General features: G+C 42.9%; 1 protein-coding gene across 1 annotated transcript in view; it reads left to right on the plus strand.

Moving 5' to 3' along the window:
* Positions 1-13,318, plus strand: part of arid3a (AT-rich interactive domain 3A) — a 36,935-nt gene that overhangs the window by 10,356 nt on the left and 13,261 nt on the right. Inside the window, exons 2-3 of the mRNA XM_079267055.1 lie at positions 2,404-3,092; positions 3,195-3,477. Coding sequence (XP_079123181.1) covers positions 2,752-3,092; positions 3,195-3,477 — 624 coding nt within the window. The 5' untranslated portion in view covers positions 2,404-2,751. The remainder of the gene's footprint in view (positions 1-2,403; positions 3,093-3,194; positions 3,478-13,318) is intronic.

A 13,318-nucleotide genomic window follows, 5' to 3' on the forward strand; every position in this document is an offset into this window, starting at 1 on the left:
ACTAAATGAGAATGCATCATGGGGAAAGGTGCATTAACATATCTGACGCACAATTCCTTAAGCATTTGGTGATTACTGATGTTGTGTAAGGATTAGTTGATCTCCCAGATGAGTCAGACCTGTGGATCTTATTTTGCTGCATTGGCTGACTGAGAAACAAAATCGTCTCGGCTAAAACATCTGCTTGCAGTGTAACAGTGATAACCTGGATGTTTGTGGGTGTTGTCTGTCATGTTTTCATGACTGTAGATATGAGATATGGAAAACAGTCCATTTTCCTGTGAATGGAAGCAGCAATTAATTACATTATTCAGCCTATGTAGAGACCTTGGACCTTACATGTATACTGTTTATCTTTCTCTTGCGTTGAGAACATGCCGACATGGTAATTACCCGTGAAATGCTGGTATGATTGTAATTACAGTGAGCCACATGAGCCGCATGCCGGAGAAAAACAAGTCTGTTTCCTTGTAGCCTCCCAAGAACAATATCCCTTCATGATTATTTCCTCATTGCAGTGCGATGATCAGGTGTAATGTGGGCAGGGACTGCTGTGGTGGCCACATTTTAGACAGGTTAGCATGGCTGGTTGTATGTAGTAACTGGTGTCCCAGAGCTTCCCCATGGGATGTGGTGTTCATCTTGCCTCAAGGAGCTGCTGACTCAAAAATGATTTGTGAAACCTTGTTCCACTTGAAAGGGTTTCGTGACTCTGATCATGCTGCTCTGGAGTGTATCGACATAATACAAAAAATGTGGTTGAAACGTTAATGCCTCATAAATTGTCTTTTTTATTTGATGCTCAGTTATACTAATGGCAAATATCATCTCTCAGTGCAAGAGTAAAATACAAAATGGTCAGAGGACATGTGCTAAAATAATGATATGAAAGACATCTGACACCTTTTTTTGTGGAGTCTCCTGACGATATGCTTTTTCTTCATATCACCAGTTAGATGTTTCTGAATATTGGTGCAAAGGTTTGTTTTCCAACTACCTCAAACCAAAATCAGCACAGGGTGGTTGAGTTGCTTCTATCAGTGATTGAACTTTAACTGTATCTCATTCATGCTTTCATCCAGAGTGCACTCATGCGTAAGAAGTGCAATGCAAAACCCGAAGCTTTTGAAAGTACAAGATCAGGGCAGGTGGTGGCTACACGTTGACGTTTTAGTCAGCATAGATGAGATGAGTGGTGGCGTACAGTCACAGCTGCCTCCTGTCATGACTGGCACTTCAGCATGTCCAGCATCTGCCCTTGAAATGAATTTCCCCACACGTTGTTGACTTTGTTGAACTCTTATCTCTGCCTGACTGATCTGAGCTTCAAACCCAGACTCCTCAACATTTGTAACACGCTCTGTGTAAACCGAGTGGGCAGAGCGTTACTCCGTAGAGCTGTAGGTGTGATCACTGTGGTGTTGTAACAGTTGACGAAAGGGAATAGACATTATTGATGCAAGCATTGTTGAAGCTCATTGCTTATAACGGACACTGCTTTGCATACCTGAGAAACTCCCCGCTGTGTCGCTTGCAATAAAACATTTTCATGAGGGGGAAACACACCAGTCATACCTGAGCAGAGTCACACCTCTGAATATTACTTGTGTTTTAACAAACTTGAGAAATTATAGACAATGTCGATGAGACAGTGTTGACTGGTAGGCTGAAATTAATCTTGGCTTTGACCCAACCAGGTGAAGAACGTGATGGTTCTGTGATTTCATTTCCTCTTGTTGTTGAGGCTAAAAACACTCTGTCCTCCTGTGTGAACGGCCTGTCTGGTCTGTTTTTTTTGTATGAGTAATCGTGCACATGTTGCACAACTGACAACTCGGAAAGTGCGTGTTTATGCTTCACATGGATTTCAGACTGAAGTGAGCATTTTTGTTTGTGAAATTGGGTATTTTCCTCTCTTTTAAAGCCGTGAGTTAAGTTGACAGGGCGGCTCTGTAGTCATCGCAGTACTTTACTGCTCTTCTGCAACTCACAACGATTTACAAAACTTCAGTCATGATATTAATAGTCATGAATCTAAAGGTGATTGATCAAGTTCCCCAAATAATTTGTTTGAGTTTTTCCTGCCGTATCATCCCTGAACATTATATATCGCTTTCTATAAAGGGTCTTTGCAAAACAGGAAGACAAAGTCAATGCAATAGCAAAATCAAAATGACACCATATACAAACTAAGAGTGTCGTTTTGGATTCATGACAACTATATCATGTCTGAAGAGCAAGAGAAGATGTCCGCTTTAGTGATTGGCTAATGAATGGAAAGTTTAAAAATAGAGACATTTTTGATGATGAACAAAAAGCTGTTGCCCTTCGACTGAAGGTGCTGATGCTAACAAAAAGTGGGGAAGTAGCAGACTGACACTTCTTATTCTTTCTCTCCCTCAGGTCTTTGTAGTCTGTCAGCATACTCGTGTCCTCCTACCTTCACTTCCGCTACTTGTGCCTCACTGAACGCTTTGGTACAAGAAAGAGTCCTCTTGTCTCCAGAACTGCAGCCGACCTTTCTCAGAACTCAGACCAACCACCTCTTCCTCCTCCTTCCACTTCAAAACTAAAACCTTCCAACCTCCAGCCTGCTGCTAGCTGCTTCACCACAGACACGGTTGGAAAATCGCTCTTCCTGTGCAGAAGGGTTGACCAACCGACGTCCCCGGACTGGCCCCGGACTGGTGCTCCTTCAGTGGGGGAGGGAGGGGAAGGAAGGCCGCTGAATTTCGCCCGCTTTCCCCGGAGATGAAGCTACAGGCTGTCATGGAGAACCTGCACAGGCAGCAGAGGGCCAAGCTGCTGATGGAGCAGCAGCTACAGCAGCAAGTCGCCGCCCAACACACTCAGGTCCGCACAATTGTTGGAGGAGGGGATGAGCCGATGGGGAGCCTGGCCCCTGAGGCGGAGCAGGCCCAGATGGCAGCACTGGCAGCCATGCGTGCGGCGGCGGCCGGGCTGCAGAGGGTGTCGGACAGCCCCATGTCAGATCGCAGCAGCGGTGGCGAGGACGAAGGTGACGATGATGACAATGAAAATGGGGAGGAGCATTACAAGGACATGATGGGGTCAGATGAGGAGGAGCAAATGTGAGTTCTGAATGTCTTTGTTCAATTTGCCCTGAAACATGTAATCTGTGCCAATGGCGCTCTTCCTTGACCTGTACAACATTCTGTTTTTAATACACACAGCAAACGGAAATGGGACGAGGAAGACTTTGAAGGCGAGATGGAAGAAGATTTTGATGACGACCTGGCGGAGGAGGGTCTGCCAACGGGCCATGCCGCGGTGGCTCCCGGGAAGGGCATCCTCCTGCTGCCCCACCGGCAACTCCATCCCCACTCCCAGCTGCTGAAAGCCCGTCCAAGTGTCGACCAGGAGCCCCGCTTAGCCATCCTGCCTCCCCACGCGACGCACAGCCATCTAGGCGGGCAGGACCATGGAGACTGGACCTACGAAGAGCAGTTCAGACAAGTAAGATGCCCTCGTATTTCTTCATTTACCTCATGCTCTACTGCCTGGTGTGTTCTTCTTATTTTAATTTACAACTACATGTAACTGAACATTGCTACCGTAGATTCAGTCATGTCAAAGTCTGCAGCTTTGACTCTTGCAGTCAGGTTGTCACTGTGAAGAATCATATCAGCGAGATCCCGAAAATAGTCTGCTGCTGTAGCACACTAAGGATACAGATACATCTAAAACGTTTGTTGACCAATGAGTCACATCTGGCCTTTGCACCCCTCACATCAGGTCACTTTCCAAGCTGAAGAAATCGGCCAGTGTAGGAAATTAAGAACAGCCAGATGTTGATGAACCCTACGCTGAGGCTTTTAAGTTTGTCTTTGCCACATGACATTTTGCCACGGTACATCTGTTAAAGGTTCTGGTCTAAAACTATAATATTTTTCGGGCAGAGCAGCTTAGTGCCTGGTAAGACTTGACATTTGCCAATCACTGTGGGCTGAGAGTGAGATGACTGCTAGCTGAGGCAGAGAAGCTGAGGGCAGGGCGAGGGGAGGGTGCATTTTAACAGATTTACCATGCTGGCGTTTACTGTAAACATGCTAGTGGGCTGGATATTATGAGGGAGGCCCCGGTGTAATAAGAAGGGCCGTTTACATGAAGGGATTTAAGTCTGTCAACAAGTTCAGATGGAGTGCTGCTGATTTAAAAAAAGACTGAGCGACAAGGGAACAGAGGAACAAAGTAAAATCAACTCACTGTTCACCACTGACGATAAAAAAAATAAAAACTTGTTCCATGATACAGAATTTCTTTACATTTTCTGCCATATTTGCCGTCGCATAGTTCATATTCATTGTATCTAAAAAATATTGATAAGTACCATTAGTACAATATAAAATGCAATGTAAATGTGTTGGAGATGGTAATAGTTAGTGTCCATCATTGAATCAATTTATCAGTTAAACCCTTTCAATTATCCAAAAACTAAGGCTGCTAGACTGTGATTAAATGTGGCATACTGTATAACCGAGCCTCCGTTTTATGCAAAACCAGCTGATACGACATAATGGAAACTACTATTATCATTCAAGCACTCCTGTAGTCCTGTAGCAGTATTTCAAGCCATAACACATCTTTAACAGTATGAGCAGCAGCTTGCTTTTACATTTTACTCAACTCTTTTAGAAGAGGAAACTGGTTTAGGAATTGCCCAATCGCTAAGTCCTGACCCTCGAACACAGACTGGCCAATCTTAGCGTAGCATTGTCCGACAACTAACCGTCTCTGCTCTATGAACTCTCAAGCGATCGTTTCAGATTTTCTTCATGTTCATGCTGGTTTTGTTGGATTTTGAGCGAGTCGTGGTTAAAGGCTGTGTTATAATGATACTCAATACCCGGAGAGGTTGGAAGGAGATATGCCTTTCTAAAATGTTTCTATGTTAAAACCTTTGGAGCTAACATTAGCAGAGTATGTTACACATCGTTTACTAGCTTTGGGTTTTTAATTATTGTAACAATGAAATAAGACCTACTCTGCTTTACAGGAACAGTGTTGTTCCTAAATTACATTATGTTCTGTCTAGATCACCAGGTGATGCGGTGGTTCCCTTTTACACTGTGATCTGTAGCTTTAGTTTCTATCTTTATCTTCTTCACCGTTTTTGCTGCTGAATCAGTTTGACATCAAGGATATAGCCTTCAAACGAATAGTGTAGACCCTTCTGTCTGCTTTTCTCTGAAATCGCTTTTTTGTTATCCCAAAAATTGGATGATATTTATCTCGGAAGTGCAGTTAGTGACAGTACAGTGCGGTAGCTTCGAGAGCTTGACGAAGTAGCTGTCCAGCGGTGGGTGGACATAGAAATTTAGAAATTGGCATTGATGCCTTCAGTATGTTGGAGGTAAACAACTTAAACCCAACCATGTGCTTCATTTTTAAACCTAACCATGTATTCTGTAATTTAAGGCCTGTTTTTTTGTAATTACACAGCATATGGAATATAACTCTAAAACCTACACTCTGCTTCTCTAAATAGTCCACCCCTCCCCCTGTAAAGCCATGTGGGGATATCTTGAATTGATACTCTCAACAGTTGGTGGTTTTCATATGTCAGGTAGGAACATTTTTATCATGACATGTCAGTCAGTCGCTGACGGTTATATAATCAAGTCAGCCAGAATATTGGCTGTTAAGATAGAGTTACACCATCCACAGTTGATTGAAAACGATGTCACGCCCACACAATGTCAAACTCCTCCTACTAAAGTGGGACAAAGCGGAGGGGAAGACCAAGCTGCATGCTGTCATTTAAAACCTGCATGCTGACATGTCGGGAACAAAGCAACAACGGTCACATCTGTTTGCCGGGAGTCTTGGCTCTCAACCTCAGTGCTGCTTATAGTGTATAATGTGGTGAATACAGGATTTTAGTCGTGCACATTGTTCTCACAGGACTCATTTGGCCCTTGGATGATTACTGTGATTCGTAATATTTGCAGCTTTAGTGATTATAATGCTCCGTGACTGTGCTGTGTAAAGCAAAAATGGCCGACCTGTTATGACGAAGACAGTCTGCCCCCTGATAATTCAAACCCAAATCAAACTCAGTAAGATCAGCTTATATTTGGTTGGTGCCATTTTTCATCTGATTCTTCTTTTTTTTTTTTTCTGAAATCGCCATTTGTGGTTTCTTCTTGTCATGGGAAAGAAGACAGTTAAGTCTACAGACCACAGTTTCTTAATGCATTTTCAGTGCAAACTTGATCGGTGGAGGTTAAGAAATGTAAAATGATGAAATTATTTTGTAAGGTGTGTAATAGTGGTGAGTAATAAAAGCCCAAAGCAAAATGTCATAACTTACTGTGGCTGCACGCAAGCACATGTGCAGCTGGCTGAAACATCCCCAAATAATTAAATATGGAGCAGCTATCAAGGCGAAGAAAATGTCACCTGAAACCACTCCAACACACAAAAACAATCATAATTGGAGCTTCAAAAAGGTAATTGCTATACCTGACAAGCTCTCATAGGCGGAAACAGACTTATCATGTCACTATTGTTTAAAATGTCACGCTACCTACCTTGCTCTTCCACATTAATGTTGAGTATTCAGCTGTTGCATGTTGAGGCAGAAGTGCAATAGAGAGTCAAGTCGAACTATGAACTCGTGCATTAGCCTAGCAGTCCATTTTTATCATAGAACTCTGTGACTACAGACAAATATTGTAGAAACAGCACTCCTTAACAACTGGACAAGGCCTCTGTGTTTTGGGCATGGGACACATCTGGGTGCAGGTGGGCTTTCCATCTCAGTCATTGTTTTTCTCTTTTTAATTACACACACAAAGGAAAATATTTTTAAGTATTAAGTACTTACAAGTAAAGTAAGTATTATAAGTATTTTAAAGAGCGGACAAGAGATGTAATTGGTTATTCTTAAATTTAGCGTTCCATGCAGTTGCATATGAGCTGAATCTTTAAAATAAGTGTAACCAGTACTGATCATATTGTTTGCTCTTATCTACATAATAAAACGGCATAAATGCATTCCATATTTTTTTCACTTTCGAAGATTATATCTCCAAGAATAATGGGAGAAAGTCAAGATCTCCTGCATTGTGAGCGCCCGTAACTTACTCTCAAGACTCGTGTGTTCTGGAGTTAAACGCGTTTTGTCGGGCACACTGGGTGGGGAGGAAGGGGTTAAGGCTGTACAGTTTATTTTGGGCAGGTGGGTGGAGGCTGTTGGAATGTGCCTGAGGGAGGGTGATAATGTGGCCACTGGGAACCCAGTTCCTCAGCAGAAACTCTGCGTGCCTCTATCAGTTGGCAGCAGTTGGAGCTCTTCCAAATGAAAGACGGCCCTTTTCTCTCTTTCGTTTAATCGCAATATCACATCATACAATGTGATACAATGTGCATCACACAATGTGCATGCACACAAACCACTTTTAGGTGAGGTTTTCCCTCTGGCTGTGTGTGTGTGTGGCTAAAATATATCAGCCAAGACCCGACCTGCATTCCTGGTGAATCGGCCGGCTACCTTCCTCTCTCCCCACTCTTAGCTGAAAGGTCAGACGAAATCAAGCCAGCAAGTGTCAAATCTGGCTGTGGTAGGTTGCAGACGTATTGATTAATGGACAAGCATTCATGCAGGTATCAGATTATGCTATCATATTTGGATTATTTTGTAATTGAAACCAATTTGCTGGTGGTATGCCATTTCAGCCTCAGCAGAGTTATTTCAGTGATACCACTGCAACTCTTGAGCTCTCCCCCATACCAACCTGTTCTCACTCCTGACTCGTCAAATACCGACGCTTGGTCAGTGGCCCTCTGCGTCTGATACCGATGCACGTAAGCACCCTTTAACATCTTTATGAGACCTCCACTGTAAGGCCAACCGCGTCACTGTTCGACGGTCAGAACAACTGTATAAAAGGGGTGAAAGTCCGCTATGGGCTTTGTGGGAGGGGAGGTTGACCGGGTCAAACATACATGGGACTTTTACCCAGGAACCTCATGTGTAACCAAGCCAGCAAACAGATTTGGGTTTTATCCCATCTCCTAAGCCTAACCAAATAGTTGTGTTGCTTAAGTAAACCTAAAAACGAAGTAAACATTTGATAAAAGTTTATTTTGAAAAGACACGATTCATGTAACAAGCAGAAACGGATATGCCTTCCCTGACCCGTCCAAAATGCGGTACCTAGAGCTTCATAGTTTGAAGCTTAGGACCACTGACCAAGCATCATTATTTTACCAACTGGAAGTGAGAATGTGTTGTCTGTACATCTCAAACTTTAGATATCCATATCAACATCACTCTTTGCACTGCATTCTTCATTTTCTAGGTCACGTTTAATGATTAATAGATCTAGTGCTGATATAAGTATGACATTTAGGTTTTAAAATCAATACTCTCCTGGTTTTTAAGTGATATGTGATTTGATTCATCTTGAGAAGAACTAAACATTTGAATAGCTTTCTAGATAAACTTGCCGTCTAGCTGCTGGACTCCCAACAATATGATTGTGGAAGATGAACGAATGAGGAAAGTCATGGTTCATTTTTTGTGGTACATTTCTTCCCTCTTTCCTCTGTTCGTTGGCTCCTTGGTATCTCCACAAAATATTTGCCCCCTTTGATAAACAATATTGTCCAAAGGCCGTGCAGAGCCTTTGAAGTCTCCTCTCCTGTGTCTGCTTTAAACACCAGCAGATGGATCCCAGATGGACAGTAAAGTAGGGATGTCTTTAAAAATTCATGGCACTCACCATGATCAGGGCGACTGGAGGGGAGTTGGCATTAAACATTAAATTGCTCACACACACGCACACACACTCATTGGGAGTGGGGGGAAGGGGCTGTTAGTGACAACAGGAAGTGTAGCTCGAATGAGAGCCAATTGGGAGCGACACTTACTGGGATTGCCCGTCAGGTTTCTGCTGATACAGCTGTCTGATACAGCTGTCTGATAAGTGCTCGTCAGTTATATTCCTCTATAGTTTCGCCCAGGCCTTTTGATCCGCCTGAGGGTTGTATGAAAAGGACGGACCGTGTTGTTTCTGCATTTCATATGAACTTGTGCATTTTCACAGCTGTAGATTTGTTTATTCAAAAAGCTGAAAGCTGCTTTGAATGATAGAATTTAAATATATGAACTTTCTTAATGTCCCTTACACGTTGACAAAATCATGCAATGAATAAATTATTTTCCATTTATTTGACGGTTTGTTGTCCTCCATCCTCAAATCGACTGGCCTTTTTGCTGTTAATGTATTACTCACGTCAAACTATGTTTGTAGGAATTGTAACGCTTTGTCTTTGCACTACTTGGTAATAGCTCAAGCAACATTTTACACACTGTTTTTCTCCAATGCATTAACTGTAATCCATTATTTCAGAGTACATCTCAGCTCAACAAACTATTTATTTACCTGGAACAGGTTCTCTGAACTTAAGTCTGCAGGGGTTTAACTTATCTGCACTGGGGAGTTGTCATGAATTAATTGTGTTGGGCCTGGATAAAGCTCTGTGTGCAGTGATCCTGTGTTTAACAAAAAGAAAACAAGGTTAATGGGCCCTGTTCATTTCATGAGAACAAAAGGCCAAAAAACTAAGGTCGGGGCAGCATGAGAAGACCCCTGAAAGGCTGAAAGTCTTCCTGTTGAGTGGAGAGTCAACAGCACAGGGGGGGGAGTAGGTGTGACTGGGGGAGCAGGGGAAAATAACAGTCAGTTGCATTGGGCTCTGAACAGCTGCCAAGTAGAGTGCTCGTTTTGACTGTGAAGCTCTGCAGAGCATTATAATCATGTCCACCGTGCAGCGTGCAGCACATAGCTGATGTCAGAAGCTGTACAGCCGTGGGGATTCTAGAAATTGGCAAGCGCTCAATACGGAGAAGGAGAGGGGGGTTGGAGCAGGAATGTAAACAAAGATTGCGTAAAGGCAAAGGCTAGCTCCTTCGTCCTGTCTTTTCCTTTGGCTGTCTTGTTATGTTGTATAGGTCTTGTAATTTAGCACGCTCCTGGATTACTCGTGTGGTTACTCCCTCAAGCTTCTTCCTAACTTCAGTGTGTTCATGTAGAATGAGGAAATCATTATTTTAAGGCAGGGACACTTGCACAAATCCTTCACTGGCTTTGCCTCTGTTGTGTGTGAATGTTGATCTCAATCTTGCGCTCCTTTCTAAGGGAAATATGTGACTTCTTTCTTTCCCCCTTCTGTTCCTGCATAATGAACTCTGTATTGTCGCCTTTTGTCTTAATATAAGCTCAGAAAATATTTGCACTTAATGGTTGCAGTTGTCAACAAACAAGACGCTTAAGGGACATCTTTTCACACTACGACCCGGAAGGCATTAATTTGAACAAAAGCAGTGCATGTGTGCTGTTGCCTTCAGATGCTTTTGAAAAGGTAGCGTGTGCTGAAAGCTTTCATTCCTGAAAGAATCAATTCAGAAATAGGTCAAGCACACATGAAGACACTTTGCTGCGCGTTGTCAAGGTCTGTGCAATCAACAGCTCAAACGTTACGCAGAGCAGGGCACATTTCCTCACTTTTCCATCAGCACATTTGACTCCTGTGACAACACTAGCTGTCCTGTTTTGTCTGTATATAATAAAAGCTGAAATTCCTTAGTTGTGCGGTCATGGCTCTGTTCACGCTACAGACACAAATAGTGATTCTTTACGCCCATTTCTCACCAATGTGGACTGATAATTGACCTTTTCCACTGCATATAGTTTGACGTGTCATAGGAAGAAAGCAACAGGCGTAACTAATGACATTGATAATGGCTGCATACTATTTAGATGTAGAGCAATGTCAGGGCCCTGCTATGTGCATGCCGACTCTTTGACAATACTTCATAATTTAACTCGGGAATCAAAATTTATACTATTAAACAAAATGTCTTATCTTAAAAAGACACAGATACACAGGGGAAACTTTCTCAGGTGAATTGCAATTTGCTAATTTGACCTTTTCAAAACGTATATATTGCATATTTAACTGGAACACAAGGAGTTTTGGTCATTTCTGAATGCCCCATTTTGAGAATACTGTATCTCTTGTACATGCACAATGACGCACATGCATGCATTTGATATGAAACACAGTCCTGATCCTGCTGATTGTTTCACGCTATTTCACTGATTAACAGTTTGTGGCAAGAAATGTTGTCATGCACCAACAAAGGCAAAATAAAAGATTGAGATAGCAGGAAAGCCAAAGGTTCAGCAGAAGGTCTGTAACAGTGGAGAGCCCTTTTTCCCCCTGTTTGTATGCATACATGACAAGCTTGAGGTCAAACTGCAGCCCACCCACCTATTGATTTGGGCGGGCTCTGCCACGTGGCCACGACATCTCAGTCTCTGGTGAGTCACGTGGGCAGATATCTTCCCTCCATGGGGCTGGGTGTGCGAGATATGTTTTTAAGGCCACTGTCAACCATTAAACTCCTTGCACCGCCCATCCATCACTCTGATTGACGGTGCAATGCAAGCACTCGACCATGTGTCTGCGCAGCAAGCTGCTCCATACTGAGGAGCAGCAGTGTAGCACAATGCCTGTGTTTAGCCTTCCTGGGCCAGATTCAGTTTCTCTTGCATGTCTTCATCCCGTTTGTATACAAGCAATGTGGGAGACCTTTCTCTGAACCCTCAGCTATCTATGTCTCCATCTTTCTGCTTTCAGACACAAAACGTTATCACTACATCTGCACTGGCGCTGAATAAATGCCTTCAGCCTTCACGCTAAAGCACATTCGATTGTTATCTAGGTCATGATTTTCTGCCATTTTTACCAGGAGTACCAAACAACTGACGCTGAGTGGGTATCGGTTATTTGCGTGCTGTCTTTCAACACGCTGATTTATAATCTTAAATTGCTGTTACACCCGCTTCCCCTCGTTCGGTCTGCTCAGCTTTGTCCTGCCCAGTTTGGGCATCCATCATCGCCATACTACTCATGAGCATTGCGGTTACAACAGATTTCTAACAGCTACATTCATCAAACTCTCGAGAGCCCTGGGAAAGCTGGCTGCGATTTGTGATTCTTATCCAAATCTACAAGGCACGGCAGCTGACGGTAGCAGGCAGGAATGGAGTGCAGCATGTTTGCCGTGGGATAGTGCTCGTTCTGGTTTTATGTCCTGTCATCGTCAACTGGTTTTACATTTTCCTCATGTCAGCAGGGGAAACTGTATATCCAATTATATTGGACAGAGGCCTCACTCAGAACTTCTCACACCATAAAGAAACCACTTACTTGAAGATCATTGAATTCCTGGCACATCATTGAATTTCCAGAAGTGTATTCTGGTACCAGGAAAGTCATGACGTCTGTAAATGAAAGGGAAACGTACACGTTAGTCGTTTGCAGCAAAATATGTTTTAAAACCTGATTGTTTCCGTCCAACTAGAGTGGAAAGCAAACTGAGAATCTCCATTAACAAACCAGGATAGAGTTAATCTTGCAGATCGTGGACATCTTGTGTTTTCTTCCACAGTTGACACATTATTTATTTGATGTTTTCAGCAGCTCTGCCTGTATCGTTGTTACTGTCTTTCTACCTCGCTTATCGCTTTCTTTCATGTTTAGGGTAAATGTGACTGTTGCAGATAAGGTGAAGCCAGATGCAGTTAGTCACGGCGTTGTTGTTTGTCTCAGCAGGCTGTTGGCTCCTCTTCCTCAGTCGATGGAGTTGATTTTACGAGGTCATCTGGTCAATTAGGATTATGATGTGTTTGATCCTGCCTTGATCAATAAAACACCGTTCTTTGCCTCTGCAATCAGACAACTCTATTGTTGCTGTTAATTGTGTGCGGGAGGGGGGGGGGGGTCTGTTTATTTCAGTCATTGTAGTTTCTGCCACATTGCTGTCAGCTCGATTGACTGACTGGATTAAAGTGTTTTCCCAAAAACAATTAGAAGCTCAAGGAAGCAATTTAATTTGCTAACTGACAAAAGAGGTGGTGTCTAATTGTCACTGTATTTGAACAGTTCAGCGGACATACATTTGTTAATTACAATGTTTTTCTAACCTTTGTCAGAAAAATTCTTTTTACGCTGTTAGTTATTTAGTTGAAATATTTTGTGATGAAGCGCTTATTATTTTTTTTTGCCATGTGTCTATGTCTGTCTCAGTCTGTCTTGTGGCTGCGTGACATTCATGTCCGTTGTCTATGAGTATAGATCTCTTTCTCTCGGTATATTCCACAATAGATTTCTCCCTCTATGACTGATGGAGTCTCCGTGCTAAATGTCATTCCCAGCAAGAAGCCTTTTCTCTTCGATTACCTCCGTAACCTGGTTTCTCTGATTAGCCTGGGTACTTGAG

Source organism: Melanostigma gelatinosum, assembly GCF_949748355.1.
Source record: "Melanostigma gelatinosum genome assembly, chromosome: 4".
Lineage (NCBI taxonomy): Eukaryota > Metazoa > Chordata > Actinopteri > Perciformes > Zoarcidae > Melanostigma > Melanostigma gelatinosum.